The sequence below is a fragment of the Falco naumanni genome, chromosome 3, assembly GCF_017639655.2.
Source record: "Falco naumanni isolate bFalNau1 chromosome 3, bFalNau1.pat, whole genome shotgun sequence".
NCBI lineage: Eukaryota > Metazoa > Chordata > Aves > Falconiformes > Falconidae > Falco > Falco naumanni.
In genome coordinates, this window is record NC_054056.1 from 112279999 (window position 1) to 112296548 (window position 16550).

Consider the following 16550-nt stretch of genomic DNA (forward strand, 5'->3'; position numbering starts at 1 on the left):
GCATTTGATTTTTTTTTTTTTTAATGCAAAGCAGTCTATTATTACATAGACAGTATAAAATATTATCAGGTAATATGAGTAGTTAACAAATTTAGGTACTGGAAAAAAGAGGAGTAATTTAATAAAACCACTCACTAATTTACAAGTAAGAAGCAAATTCCTATTCTTACACATAATATGAATAATTTATTACCTTATTACATGGGTAATGTAAAAATTCTAAGTTTGTATGCTTAAAATTTGGAGTTCCTTTCTTGCAAATTATCACAACAAAATATGTGATAGCTCAATGCGTTCTTCTCAATTACCACTTCAACAATAGATGGATTTAAACAGTTGTCTAGGTTTGCTTTGAATTTCTGAAGTTTTAACATATATAGTAGCAATCTTTAATGTAAAAGTTTTCTTTGAATTACCCTGATAGGGAACAAAGCGCATAGCAAAGTTACGCCAGGTACTTTGTTAGCTACAATCTCAAGCATAATATGAAAGAACCCTATGCATGTCAGAGGAGATGTGATTAGTAGTTGAGAAATATAATGGTTCACATTTCTATTTCTCTTTAAAACTGATTCTCTGAATATTTTATATCATTGCTCTCTAATTTCAGCTCTCAGTAATTTAGTTAAGTAATGACTCACTTCAGAACATGCTGAATAGGATAATAGGTGATTGTGGGTAGTATAAGGATGAGTAGAGGCCAGCAGTTCTTTGACTTCAGTTTCATAATTCATTGGGTTTTAAATGGACTTGCAGGTTCATTTTCATGACCGGTGTTATCTACAGATGAACCAAGACAGCTGAAGAAGGTTCATGAACTACATCTGTAACTGTGTGACAGGCAAATTTTAAAGATACAGGAGGGGATGGAGGTAAGTATTATAGGGTTGGAAATTATTCAACGGTTTCTTCATATTCCAAAGCATTAGGCATGGAAGACTGGAACCGGTTTTACCCCTATAGTCATTTGGTCTTATTTTTAGTATCTCTTTCCTTTGCCAGAATCCAGGTTCTTTTTCCATTGCCACTAGGCAAAATTTCTTTGGGTTGAAGGAGTTTTTAAAAACAACCCTAGGAGGGAAGTGCAGGCGGAAACACTGTACCTAACAAGAAATTGCAGCTGTGTGACTTCCAAAGCCACATCTGGTGTAGAAAAGATCATCTCTGTATCCACAACATGACTTTTATCACTCAGTTCTATACCATGTGGAAAAGTATCTACTTTTGTTTATTCTAAATCTGTTAACTAAGAGCTCATTATATGGTTCCTAGTTGTTCAATTGTGAAAAAATAGTAATAGCATTTTTTTTATTTCCTGCGTGACAGTTCTATTACAATTTATTTTCATAATTTGTTATTCTCATCAGTAATTTCTTTTTCATATTGAAGAGTCCTAACTTTTAAAATTTGAGATGAGTGCTATTCCATATCTTTGAACATTGTTCTTGATTTCTGCGTGCTTTCTCTAGTTTTCCTATGGGACCAGATTGTTTTACTGAGTAGTTGAAATGTGGAATCACTCTGGGTTTCCAAAGTAGCATAATGACATTTTCTAATTGGCTTTCTACTTCTGCTTAGTAATTCTTAACATCAGATTTATTTATATTGCTTTTGATGAATGCTTAGCAGATATTTAGATTATAAAGAATAGCTCAAAATATCCTCCCTGAGTAATAGCAATTTATTATGAGCTCATGATGCAGGTGCATTTTGGGTAGGTTTTGCCTTTGCTCATTAACTTGCATTTATTTCAGTTTTACCCACTTCAGTACATGCACTAAGTAACCATTGATTACTTTGCAAGTCTTCACAGTTTGCGTTTCTAGACTACCTTCGACTCTATCAAGCAATTCCAGTCTTAGCGTAGTGCCTAACAGCACTCTTAACAGTGAGAAACCTTACAAAGTACTCCTGTACCTTGTTTCTTGTTATTAAATCGGTTTTCAAGATCATGTTGTTCCCTAACAGGTTTGATGAAGGACCTTGTCAAAAGCTTATTGGAAATCCAAGTGTGCTATATGAATCAGATTATTCTTATTCAAAGGCTTATTGATGCCTTCAAGAAATTCTAGTAGATTAGCCTTCCACATAAACTAGATTTACTTTTCCCTCACTTATCCTATGAATTGCTGTTGTACTTGATTTTGCTGTTTGTGACAGTTTCTAGACACCTTTTAGGAACACATTAAGAATAAAACAGGAAGAATTTGATTTTTTCTAGCACTTCCATCCTAAATTCTTAAAGCACTTAACAAAAAGGGATTTTCAAAACTGGACATTAAAGTTGAGCTCCTAAATCACCTAGTTTTACGTTCCAGAATATTAGTAGAAATCATCACCAGGATGCTTCAGCACCTTTCATTTTAGCATCTTCTATTTCGTGTATATTGATATGGAAATAATTGATTTCAGGCAAGCAAATCTGAACAGTCAGGACTAATTAGTTACACACTGGAAGAAATACAAGTAAGTTGCTTGCTAATAGGCATATATTAGGTTATTTGCTTAAGGACAGATAGGGAATCAATGGCAGAGACAGGAAAAGATTATTTGTTTACATTTCTTTTCCATGGAACAGAATTTCACTTTTATTATACTAAGCTCAAGGAACAAGTTTTCTTCCACTGTTACATTTCTTACTAACAAAATATTTGGCCTTGATTCTACATCATTATATATACAAAGTACTTTCTTATCACTAAATGAACTAAAGTTTCATGTCCATTATTAATGGATCCCATATGGTTATTCCTCTTTCCTGTGTGTATTGTGAAGTTATCCTTTATCATGTTTCAAAAAAACTGTATCAAGGACTTTTGCTCACCCCTAGGTTTTCCATTGTAGATAGCTAGAAATATTCTACCGCTCAGATTCATCAAGTTATTTATCCTATTTCTCTTGGAAATTACTCAGTCTTATCTTCCCCTTAGTTATGCTGTCTCTTGACCTTCAAGTATAAAACATGACCAATTATTCTTTATTCCATTCATGTTTTTCTGTCATTAGCTGGATGACAACTCTTTTCAGCCTTGTGTAGATGCTTAGGGTCCCTGAGGTAGCAAATCTCAGCTGGTGTTTATTCAACACTAAGAAGATCACATGCTGATCATCCAGAAATTCTTTAGGTGATACTACCATATAAATAAAAAATGTTCTGGGAATTTCCCATTTAACAAAGCCATTCTCATTTGTGGCCTTTAGAGTACACAAAAGTCCTGTATGCTGAGGATCCAGCAGCACGATTTGTTCACAGTTTTTTCTACAACAGAGCTATAATAATTCTTACTACCAGTGACCATTCAGAAGCCACTGAACAATCCTCTACATAAAAAAAACCCAAAACTTTTCTACCATTTGCTCCTTATTCATTACATGGCTGATAATATTGTCACCATATTTTTATGTTATTTGGCCATTTTCTTTGATTTTTAATTGTGAAATGTCTTGGTTCAGGTTCTACTTCACAATAGTGGAAGCAACATTGCTAAACTTTAATTGCATGATGAGAGGAGCTGACATTTTAAGCTGTATTTTACATAAATCAAACAGACAAAAATAGAGTTACATTCTATATTCGGACAGAACTTTTTGATGAACTCTGTAGAAAGATGTATTCAGATATTGATAGCTGCCAAGGCATGACAGTGTCCCACTCCAGCATGGAAACACCACCAGTGATGTAGTTAGGATGGAAGCTAGAGATGTAACGCTGTGCTGAATACAGCCACAGTGTTATTATTTGAAAATTGGATAGGTTTGTTTACAGCAACACTTGTCAAATCCTCAAAGTCAAAAAAGAAACTCAGAATAAGGAGTAGACAGGAATATGGTGATCAGACTATCTCTTTGGCAATGTTATCGTGCAGGTTTTCTGTGCTAACACTAAAGTGAGATTTACAAACAAATTTCATGTAAAGCAGCAGTCATTTGGTGATAATCATGTTTGCATTTCTCATTTCCATTTCAAATAGGAACTAGTGACCTTGAACTGAAATGTTCAGTATTTCATGGTAATTTTTTTAACCAAATAAATTTACCGTCATACTTTTAATAAAAGTCTGTCAAGAATGGGATGCTCCTTAGCAATACGAAGAACCATACAGACTGCACCATCAACAGCAGCTGCAGAAGGTGCAAAGAGGCAGATTGACCATCACAAGCTCTTGCATTCAGGATGAATCCTTTCAAGTTGCAGTAATTTCTGACATAAAACACCTTGCAAACAAGGAAAAGTTTTTTACTTTCAGAGGGCAAATGTTTTCTTTTCCACTGGAACAAATCATAGCACCATCTTCTTGGCTATCAGAATCATGTAAAAACTCTACGAGACACCAAGTACCCCTTCCACACACTTAAATTGGTATGTTTCTATCATCTGACTCATCCTCTCATAAGGTGTTCTTCCCTTCTAAAATATAACTTGGCAAGAAGCAGCCTGAGTTCAAGTCTGCTGTCCAAAGTAACTTACTTTTCAGCTGAGATGCTGCACCTTTGTACATACACGTTAAAATTATCATTGCAAAGACATGACAGTTGAGAAGCCAATGTAGAAGTTGAAGGTCCAAACTAGCCAAAGACTTTGTCCCTTCTCACTTTCTTCTTGTAGGGATAAAGCTTTGACAGTAAGCTGAATATAGCATAAGGTGAAAATATTGTGCATTTATGTTCCATGTTTTAAATTATGTCTGTATTCTTCGGACTTTTTTCTACACAAGCTAAAAAAGTATGTTAAAAAATCATATTAAACTCACATAATCTAAAATGTGGTTAGACATGAAAGAGCTGGAAAAGATTCAGAGGTTTTATGTACATCATGACAGAAGCTTTCTTCAATGCCTTGTGCACTCTGCCAATATTTTGTGTGGATACAAAAGTCAGGCAAAAAGTAATACATTCCTGTAAGTAGACACACAACCATTTTCACCAGCAGCCCTCTGTGTGGCTACAGTCACTGTTCTTGCCATGTGAAATCTTTATCAGAAAAATTAAAATTCTGCTCCAGAAGTAAAAAAATGCAGTAGTTTTTCATTACAAAAGTACAGTCCAAAGCTTCCAGCAGAACAAACTAAATATTTTCAAAATCCATATGTAAAAATCAGCAAGCGAAAAGCCTAAGCATACCAGTGGGAATCTGCATGTACCTGACTAATGCAGCAATGTGGGGTACTTACAATATCAGCAATACAAATTAGTGTATATACAAATTAGCTGAATAGTGGAAAGAAACAGAAATAAACATTTAAATGTTTCTTTTTCCACTGTATTTTTTCTGAATTCATGATCTATCCCCATTACATATCACATGATTTGTTTTTATTATTATTTATGACTATGCCATAAATCTTGCAGTAAATGTCAAAATATTGTAGTATTAATTCATGAAGCCTTACAATAATAATTGTAATACATTACTGAAAGATCTGTCCTGTGTCACTACGTATTTTATTGATTGTATGACTAATCTCGGATTGTTTCACTGTCACAGCACTCTCCAAACTATCAAGCTGCAACAAGGTCTTTTACCATCTCATACTAACACGCTCTTCATGTCAGTCCTTCTGCTGCCTTCGCCTCATCCAGGGCTCGCTCTCTCTGCTCTTGTTTCTTCCTCGGCTGCTTTCTCTTCACTGGCTCTCAACCACTTAACAGAACCAGCCACAGCTGCACCTTGTCTACATCAACCAACCCACCATCCTTGATGCCAACCCACAGTTGTACATTATCAATGCTAATTAACCCAGCTTCATTCCTCTACAACTCCCCCCCCCCCTTTTTTTTTTTAAACATTGCACACCTTACACTTTTAACAATCATTACAACCTTTTTACAAATAAATTTTTATACAGTCCTCTATAGTTCCCCCCTTTTCCTTTTTAAGGTTTCATACGTTAGGTATTTAACAATCATCATAACCTTTTTAAAAATAAACTTTTCATGCAGTCTGGACAACTTGTCCCTGAATTTTTTTTTTTCTTCTTAACATTTCATAACTCATGTTTTTACCAGCCACCACAAACTCTCTTTACAAATAAGCTTTTCATATAGTTTGGACAACTTGTCCCTGAACTCACACTCATATTCCTTCTTCACTTTTATCTTGGGCTTTTTGTCTTCTGCAGGTTGATCACCTTTCTTCTTATCTGCTTTTGTAGCATCTGGGAATTTGATTTTTTCAGAGGGTGGTTCTGATGAACTTATAGTGCCTTGTCCTATCACCTCTTGGGTCACACTGGACAGTAAACTGAGTGAGCTTTCAGAAACAGCAGATCTAGAATACAGTACCAACACATCATTCTGTGGCCCAAAAAACTTCTTAACATCCTTGTGGTCGCCCGCTTCTACAAGTGGAGACACCTTCAACAGGCACACAAACACCAGCAAGAATACCACCAGGCCAAGCAGCAGCAGCAACACTGGGAGCCACCTGTGGCACCACACTGCTCCTGCTCCTTCCCCTGGCGCAGCCATCCCCACTGTCTAGCTGGACCTGCTCTGGACCTGCTGCCGCTGGACCATCTGGCCGTGTACTCTGTTGCTATTGCCTGTTACCCTCAGTCTCTTAACTCCACAGCAGTCAGGCTTCCTTCTCTTTAATCCCAACAGCTCACCTTTACTGGTGTCTAATCCAGATCCCCAGGCTCTTCCCACCTATCTCAGTGTGATCTGGATCCCAGGCTGTCCCTATCTGTCTCTGCTACATTGAGCACCGCTGTTACTATTCAAAACTTCAAACATCTCCCAGCACAACCACCACTGCTGTCACTTAGTCTCATAATCTGAACGCCTCACACAGGGCACCAATTGTCACAGCACTCTCCAAACTATCAAGCTGCAACAAGATCTTTTACCATCTCATACCAACACACTCTTCATACAGTCTCTCTGCTGCCTTCTCCTCACCTCATCCAGGGCATGTGTTCTCTCCCTTGTCTCTGCTTCTTCCTCCACTGCTCTCCCTTCACTGGCTCTCAACCACTTAACAGAACCAGCCACAGCTGCACCTTATCTACATCGGCCAATCCGCCACCCCTGAAGCCAGCCCACAGCTGTATATTACCAATGCTAATTAACCCAGCTTCATTCCTCTACTTTTCACCAGTAATTGTATCTGCCCTTTGATACTTGCTATCATCTACTCTATTGTCCTACCACTGCTCTTCATGCTTCCTACAATCCTTCCCTCCCTTACAAATCTTTGCTTTGGAACACTGGATTCAGAAAACTTGCCTTTTAAGCCAGAAATGCTTTACACAACTAATGTCATTTTCTATGTGACCTAGGACACTAGGGTCTTGCCCAATATAAATGGTTAATAACACCAAGATTGTTTAAATTATCACAGAAACCGATTTGAATGTTGTATTATTATGCACAGGGAAAAGGTAAGGAATTGGGCTATGTAATGTTCCATTAAAATGTTTGCCCCAGAGTAAAAAAATGAAGATTAGTACATTTCACATCACATAACACTGATAAATGTTTCCATTTTTCAGGGAGATGAAGTTTTATTCCTAGATTCCCCTGACATTCTTAAGATAAATTATTATACTACAGTGCTTCAAGCATCCAGCACAAAGAGGGGGCCATTGGGGGTAGAAAAGAAAGAAAACAACATGCAAGAATAAAGGGGGATATAAAGTGAACAATACATAATTCACGTTTTCAGGATCACTCAGCCCCACAGAGCTTGGCAGAAAAGAAGAATGCTGTTTTACTGAAAAATACTGATTAAGAAATCAGTAAAAATTCCATTAAATTTGTGATGTGGGATTATGATAAAGGGATAATTGAACTGGGAGATTCCCATCTAACATTCTGCTCTGAAGCCAATCTTCCACATCCAGGATAACGTGCTTTGACCACTCTTATTGATTAGTCCTTGCAGATTTTCATGAGAAGCTCGACTTTGTCAGAGAACAGTCCTTCTAACAGACTTCCCATCAAATTCAACAGAAGTAACTTCTTAATTTTCTGAGGAAATTAGAAGAAAATTTCTCACAAAAATTTAGTCTTACTGAAGCAATAAAATACTATTGGAAAAAGCATGACAGAGCCACAAGAAATATTCATTTGGAAAATCAAGACACAATATGAAGTGATTGCTAGAGAGGGGTATTTTCATTTTTTAATAATGCTACTACATAGGATACAATATGCTTATGGGATGGTGGTTTCAGATCTGCCTGAAGAATCTAAATTTGTTTTCCTCATACAAGATTTAAGATTTAGTTTGCCTTTCATCTCATTCTCTCAGAAAAATCTCGTATTTGCGGTTATATAACTAAATTAGTTAATGCTTGAAAAGATACTTTGGCATTCTACATTAAAAGAATTCTCTGTATGAAACAATTTTTTAAAAAAATCTGTCTTGGGATGGACAAAACAGAACTAACAGACACCTCATTCAAAGAGATGTTCTGTTTATATGTCAAGTTTGAAACATTTTAGAGACATACAATAGAAGAAATGGCACCACAATTTCTAATTTGGTGCTTTATGATAAAAACAAGTAAGAAAGAAGAAGAACACTGTTAATTTTATTATTAGCATCATCATGTTCAAGTGACTTGCTTTTCAGAGCTGATAATCCAATTTCTTTCATAAATACAGTAGTTTTCAATTTCAGTCTTTTTTAATAGTTATAGCAGCTAGAGATTAAGAAGATTTTAATCTCTGAATCCCTCATCCATTTCCCAGTTGAAAATTTATGTAGCACAAAGTATTGAAACTAACTAGGAAATACAGGTTTGAACAAAAAGAGTGAGTTCAAAGTGTTGCAAATAGTACAGATTGTGAGCTTTACTTCTTTTTTAAGAAAACCAAACATAGTCTTCGTGTCATAATCAGGAGGTGTATATTTTCATGTACCTTTACACTTTCAGCAGTTTTAAATCAGTAAGACCAAAATAACAAAAAATTAGTTTGCTTAGTATGAGTGAACTTTTTCTACACAACCAGTATTTGATTAGTGCCCAACCCAAATCCTATCATGACGTTTGTTGTTAGATATGCTCTGCATGACACTTCAACGCAGGGCTGAATTTTTCTTAAAGGTTCTTTGTCTCCAAATCAATTCTGAAGACACAGGAAAGCATTACTTCTAAAGAACATGGATATTAATTCAGAGTTTAAGTAAACAATGTACAATGTTCAGAAAAAAGTGAAGAGCAATGTAATTTGTTTCCAAAAAGTTAATGTGTCAGGTAAAGGTGTATATTAGAATGGCAGCATGCCTCAAAATTGTGTTCACACTGTAAGGCTGACAAACTGATCCATTTCTATCCACAACTCTAGCAGAAGATGTGGCAGCTCAGATATTTGAACAGTTCATTTATTTACATGAACCTTTATTGGGCTTTCCCTCAAGCTCACTAGCTATTTGGACATTGAACATACATGATGACAAGAACCAACACGGACCCAGATTTTGTTCAGTCCTGGCTAGGAATCTAACACCTTTCAAGCTCTGTGTGCCCTATAATCCTCTAAAAGTCCTAATCCCACTGTCCTTTTTCCCCTTTGAAGGTTGCCTTGCTGGATGAGAATGTTTCTGCTGGTACCAACCGCCCACTAGCTATAATATGCTCTACTGCATGTACTTCCAGAACAAACCAAATTTAGAGGCAGCTAGTGTGGAAGGAGTTTCTTGGCTCTTCAGGGCCTTCTTGATTAAATTAAAGGTTGAGTTGCGTTAATGTATTTGTGAGGAGTTACACAACACAAAAACGCTAAACAGAATTGCGAAGCCCACAGAAAACGTCTACTAAATACATAAGCAAAACTTTCTAGCTTTTGAAGATTCTCTGTAGCTATGTTTACCATGCGTAGAAGGAGTAGTATGGACTTCAAGCAACCTAAAATTTAATTTAACAATAATATACGAAGATAGTAAGCTTTGTAAAAACCAAACAACAACCAACCAACCAAAAAACCAAACCAAACCAAACAAAAAAAAAACAACAAAAAAACACCCCAACAAACCAAAAGAAACTTCAATGAATCTTAGATGATCTAAAATCTTTATAAATGTTCTTTAGAAAGAAACACTGCATATGAGGACAAAAAACTCCCCCACAAAACCACTAGCTCCTCCTCTGAACTTGCACTGAGATTCACACTGACAATATTTGTCTTGTAAATACTATTTTACCATATTTTTTTTTTTTTCCTGGGGATGTGGCGAGGCTTATACAGGAATTGCACAGTGTGATGGCACACAATATAAACCGGCCTGCAGGCAATAAAGAGGAGCGAGTAAGGTGCTATAACAAAATTGCACTTTCATCTCCTGTCAGCCTTAGCTTTATTTTTGAATTTTATGTCAGTCTGGGAAAGAAGCTTTTGCATGCAACAAGTTCCTTGTGAGCCGTAATCCCTGTATTTTCCAAAATGTAAGTTGTTGGTAAAGCCTGTCAATTCTTTTGAGAAATTATGAATGATTCCTGTGCATGCCTGAGCTTCATCATTGTGAATGTCCTTGCCTGCTTTTTCCCTTCTATTCTGTGTCTACTTCAGATAACAACTCCGGTTGTTAACACCAATCTGGATTCATAGATGTGCAATTCCCTAACTCACTCATGTGGATAATGTATTCATCCTATAATGATGTATCTTAGTTTTAGGAGAGTGATGGCTGGAGTGGAATAGGTGCCACAAGTAAAAATAACGAACCATTTAGCAGTTATAGTGCAGTCTGTTGCAGGGTATCTCTTGGTGTCTCTCTCTCCCCCTACCCATCTGTAGCAATAATAATGTAGAACAGTCTTTGAATAGTGACACAACTGAGTGACTATACCAGGTGTTAAAATGTAGTTAGTTACCATACCATTTCTGACATTGACCTCATTAATACTGCTGTATCAGATCTGATTCTTAAAGGACAGAGTTCTTTGGTGAGTATAACATACAGGAGTGAAGAGAAAATAACCCATTCTGGCTGTGATGAGGAATACAATAACCCATCACCGTAGCAAAGACCATATTTTATTTGAAAAATACGAATAAAGGATTTTGTCCCTTTTGTTTATTAAAACAAAATGTAACAATTACTTGCATAAGGAGGTATACTTTACATTACTCTTTTGTTAAAAAAAATATAAGTATTTTTGGAGACTTTGGAAAAATAAGGATGGCCCAATATGCTCCTAATGTTCCTTAGAATGCACTGTGCCATTTATATGTACTGCAAGTACAAGGTCTCAGAACTTTATAATCCATAAAGTAACCCTAGGCAGCATAATTTCATATTCTTCTCTGCATTTAGAATATTTCCTTTGTTAACCTTTGTGTAAGTCTATGAGTTTGGTTAATTCCAGACTGGTCCAATAGTTAGGTTTTCTAAAGGATGATTTTACAAAGCCTTAGATCACAGAAAATTTTGTAATTGCTTTTAAATACCAGTGATAATATTTTCACATAGACATTTTCTTGCAGTATTCACAAATTAAACAACTGCTTCAGAATTCAAAATAAAAATTGTTTACAATTATTTTGGTTTTCTAAGAAGAATGCAAAAATAAAGTGCATAACAGAGTGAAATTACTTTCAACTTTTACAGTCTTCTATGTGTATGTAATAAATGGTAAGACTGATAACCAAATTAATTTGTTTTCAATATATGAGTCTTAATCTAATGCCAGTTGAATTCAAGCTCTTTCTTGTCTTTGAAGTGTATTAATTGAAGTTTTTGACTGGTGTTAAGTTGACAACATATTTTCACATTTTAAAATACAGGCAATTTTCCCAGATGATGTGTCAAGATTACAGCGTACTGAGTGCCCTCACCATTACAAGAAAGAGGGTTTGTTTGAAGAATGCAACTAATTAATTTGGTGTAAATGTACAATTAGTTGGATAGTTGTTGCAGAAATAAAATGGTAAATCAGAAAGCCCTTAAGCACCACTTTATGTGTATGTGCCATTTAACTGTACTCTGTATCTTCCAGTGTAAGTAAAACTGGCAGTTTTCAGCATTTCGTTGTTAAGCGGCATTTAGGCTAAGAGGAAAATATTTGGGAATATGAGTACACAAAAGATCCATGAAAGCTTTAAGCAAAGTCTATACAATCAAATGTAACTATAAACTAGGAAAGAATTTCCCACCATACTTTCACTGAATGTATACTTTGTTTAAATCAGCAATGCTATAAAATGATCATGCCCTCCATGGCATACAGTGTTATTTTTCTTCTAGTTTAATCAATGTTGATGTAGAAATTCTCAAATACAGCTTACATTTGTTTCTAGGATACAAAGGACCAAAGGAAAAATTTGTGGGATCAGGAAAAGAAATCTGTAAACCTGTTCTTTCTGCACCGTGAGGCCTTTTTCTATGGCCCTGAAGATTTAATATTCTGCTATTTGTCATGCAAACAACACGGCACTGTGATGTGTATTTGAGTAAAAAACAGTAAGCATAGCAAGCATGCAGACGTATCATGATAGAAAAGCACATTTGGTGATCACTGTGGATAGGACATACCAAACAGTACACACCGCAGTATCACTGAAGCAGCGTCTCAATAACCCTGCAGAGTTTTAAAGGATTCAGAATTCCTGGGGCTGTGGTTATGATGCGCGTGCTGTACAGCAGGAAAGGGCACCAGGAATGGTGAAAAGGAGATTCTTGTTTCTCTGAGATATGACCTCCTTCTCTCATTAACTTAAAAAGGTCGTGAGCATAAGGAGTGGTTATTTGCTTACATCACTGCACTTCTGTTGGCTTTAAGCCTGGATGTTCTATGATGCAAATAAAAATAAAACAATGGTGGGAACACTGCTTAAAGCACAAAACACAACTCATTTTCCCTGCTTCGGTGTAGGGCCAGAGGGAAGAGACATAAAGAAAACTAATACCTGGCTCTCAAAATTACAATACAACAATGAATGCAGTTTTCATGCAGATGTGGTACAAAGTATTATGGCCCATGGTACTACTAATGCTGAAAGATTTTCTTCTTAGCACTCTATTCATACAATATAAAGATTCACATGTTGGCATAAAGCGAGAGCATTCTAAATCAAAAGAAAATTTCTCCTTATAAAATCCTGCACTAGTAGTTGCTTCATTTGGGACAAAACTGAAACATATCCTAATTCTACCCCCCAAAAATACAATACTAAACCATTATCAGCTTGAGTATAACACTACATTAATGTATCTGTTTAACTTTAGTCTACAATGAGAATGCCTCCATAAATGCATTTCTAGAAGATTTTGTATTTGGTGAAAATAAAATAAATAAATACTTAAATAAATCTGAACACAGATTATTAAACTACTTTTAAACCATCAGCAGGACATTTTAGGGTCTGGGTTATTTTCCTCTCTAAATTGCCTTGTGGGTTCAGATGTTGACAAAAAGGGAAACATTACCATTTTCAAGTTGCAAACAAAACAGTATAGTAAAAACAAATTCTGAAACTATAGTGCAACTAATACTTTTTAGAGTTTGAAAAGTTTCTTACAAAGCTACTTGCTAGTTTCTCCAGAAGGCTGTTTAAACCAAAAGCATCTCAGGACAGAGTTCATTAAAAAAAAAAAAAAAAAAAAAAAAAAAATTAAAAATCCTGAAAGTATAAATGATCAGAAATTTCAGTCACATCTAGGACCTACTCAACCACAGAGTAAAGAAGGGAAGGCTTCTGGTTCACCTGTGTGGCCTACAGTAGGTCAGCAATAAATACAGACCCTTCTCTACTAAGCTGAAGGTAAGTGGCACCTAAAATGTATAGGAAGGAATCCAGTGGAGTGTACAGATCTGTATCACTGTCCACACCAGCCCAGGTACTGGAAATACAGTACACAGCTTCTGCTCTGCACAGTTCCCCCTAAGATGCATACTGCAAGAAGTCCACTTTCCTAAGTGAGGCTTCAATTTTCTTAGAAGCAGAAGACTGCCATAGATGGTGAGCCTTATAGGTCATAACCTTTCTTGGGATATTTTTTGATTATGAGCTCCTGGTCCTCTCATAGTACTATCACAAGAAAGACAAACAAAAGGTTAAAGTTTCAAACAAAACAGAGGAAAACCTAAGAATTTGCTGGATTAGGTCTTAAACAGCCTGAAGTGCTAGGCAGAACTGTTTAGCAGTTCTGCAATGCTAAAAAGTTACTAACATAAGAAAGCAATTTACTTAATCCATAGGAACCACAATAATGACACACTTTTATTTTTTTTCTTACTCCACTGACTTATAATGTTCCCAAGCTCCCATGATGCTTCAAATAGGGAGAAAAAAGCTTGCTCTTAGCTGGAAATTACTCTAGGGAAAATTAAATACCACTAGATTGAACTTAAATGAAAAAAAGCATCATCATCTTATTCTCTTTGTTTTATTTTTTGCTGTCCCAGTATCTTACTAGTAGTTCTATTTTGCTTTTAGTTACACAGGGAATAGAAAGACATTATGATTAAGAACTCTGTTTTAAACTGACTGTTGTAGCTTCTGGACTCAGACCAGAAAAAGTCTTGAAAAGCTTCATCTACTGACGTAAGTGAAGCACAGTGAACCAAACAACTGTATAGTTTAATGGTGCTGCCATTGTTGTTTTTATTGAAAGAGCCTATGCTTCATCTGCTTTGCTGCATAAAGAGTACGTTGGACCCATTCCATTTAAATGAATGATGTTCCCGTGAAAAGACAAAACCAAAAAACACAACACTGGAAACAGCAGTTCCTCTAGCACGCAGTAACAGAGCAGGTCTGGTGTTATAGTCTAGAGCCATGTTTGAGCTAACAGCTAATGATGCCTCCCCTCTGTTAGCTGGTTATGGATGAAAAGATTATGAAGGGCATAATGAAATGACACCATCTCAAGGCAACCTGATTATTCAATAAGATTAAATCATCACAGGACCGTTTATTTAAGAGGACAGTATTGGCTGATCCCTTCTGTAAAGCAAACAGACTGTTAGCGCTTCTCACACTGGTAGTAAACTCCACTGGCTACCTCACATTGGGATCACAAGGCCTAGAGCGTAGCTAGAAATGCAAAATCACAACCACCTGCAAGAGAATTGCTCCCCCGTTAGCTATCTTCCTAAACAGGCATGACCATAAATTTACTGTAGCTTGGAGATGGTAAGCATATTGCAATAAAAATGTCATTGCTTGGCTTTACTTCAGGTATTGTTACAGATACGGTACCACAGACTTCATTGAGCAATTAAAAAATATACACAAGGGACAATAGCTTCTTTTTTTCTGTATTTTTCAAAATTTGACCTTCTTCCAATTGGAGAACCCAGTTTCACATACGAAAAGGGCACTTGTTCTACAGTAACTGCATACAACTTGCTCAGTTCCAAGTACTGTATTCATTTTTTGTTATCGTTGCTGTCATTTTATCTCCAGTTGTTTAGGGACTTCTCTGTTCCGGGAATTACAACTAAGTTGTTCTTTCTGATTCTATTTCCCCATAGAGTTCAGCCAGCTTCTTGAACTCAGGTCCCCAGTCTCCAAGGTAATTGTAATCCTGGTCAGAGTGTGTTGTGGCTGAATCCAGAGAGCTGATAGATCCAGCTTCTGATCTATGACCCTCATAGGCATATGTCTGTAAGGAGTCATACGGGGGCACGCTGGGGTCCAGATCAGCCTCTGCCAGTCTTTGTTTAATGAACTCCTGAACATCTATACTGTCAAGACTCGAGGAGGGATGATGCCTGGGCACAGGCTTCACTTCAGGTCGAATATCCCTCCGGTATTTTAGCTCCTCAGCAGCTGATGGATTCCGCAGTGCTGTGATGTCAAATGCTTCTGTGTCTTCTTCTCCACCACCCTCATCATCATATGTCACAACATTTTCCCGAACATCTTCTTCTGAAATGATCAGAGGCTCCTTCTTGCTGCGTCTTAGGGTGATGAAAAGGACCACAATTGCTAAAGAGAAAACTGCAGATATTAGAGTAGGTTTAAAGTTTACATCTGATGTAAGTAGATACACACTGAAGAAAAAGCAGGCACTAAGTCACAAATACAGAGGTGTAATACTTTCAGGCTAATATTGGTATTTGGAACCATTTACATCAGGCACATGTCTGTAACAAAGGGTCACCGAACTTATCCAATCTGGAAAAGAGCGTACTTATATTCCTAAGTGAGCAATGCCTTTGTTTTGTAATGTGTCACCTGAACATAATTACTGTATGCCTGGAAAGAACCCATGAAATCCATGCACAGCAACATGCCAAAGTGCAACAGGCTGAGACCACACAACTAAGGGGAAAATTAATAATGCTGTACTGCAACTACGAACTTCTGATACAGCCTGGTCTCCCAAAGGGTCAGTAAAGAGCACTCTTCTACAGTGTATTTTCTTTGTGGATATTGCTGGGGTTTCTTGAGCCAATAATGGAATCCACTAGTTGGATCATTAGGGGTCTCATAAAGGACGTAAAAGGGGACAACATTTTTTCAGTTAAAGGAGAAATTGGTAACTAGAGCTGACATTTTTCAAAAGCGTTGTTAAGGGCTTTCAGGCTTCATTAAAACCAGTATTTAGCATATACACTGAACTGAAATATAAAAGGTTTATTTTTTATTTTAGG

At 36.5% G+C, this 16550-nt stretch overlaps 1 protein-coding gene across 1 annotated transcript in view; it reads right to left on the reverse strand.

Annotated features, from left to right (window-relative positions):
* Positions 1–271: 271 nt before the first annotated feature.
* CDH18 (cadherin 18) overlaps positions 272–16550 on the reverse strand; it is a 343866-nt gene continuing 327587 nt past the window's right edge. The window contains exons 15-16 of the mRNA XM_040587697.1: positions 7002–15882; positions 272–5667 (exon numbers count right to left, since the gene is read on the reverse strand). Coding sequence (XP_040443631.1) covers positions 15392–15882 — 491 coding nt within the window. The 3' untranslated portion in view covers positions 272–5667; positions 7002–15391. The remainder of the gene's footprint in view (positions 5668–7001; positions 15883–16550) is intronic.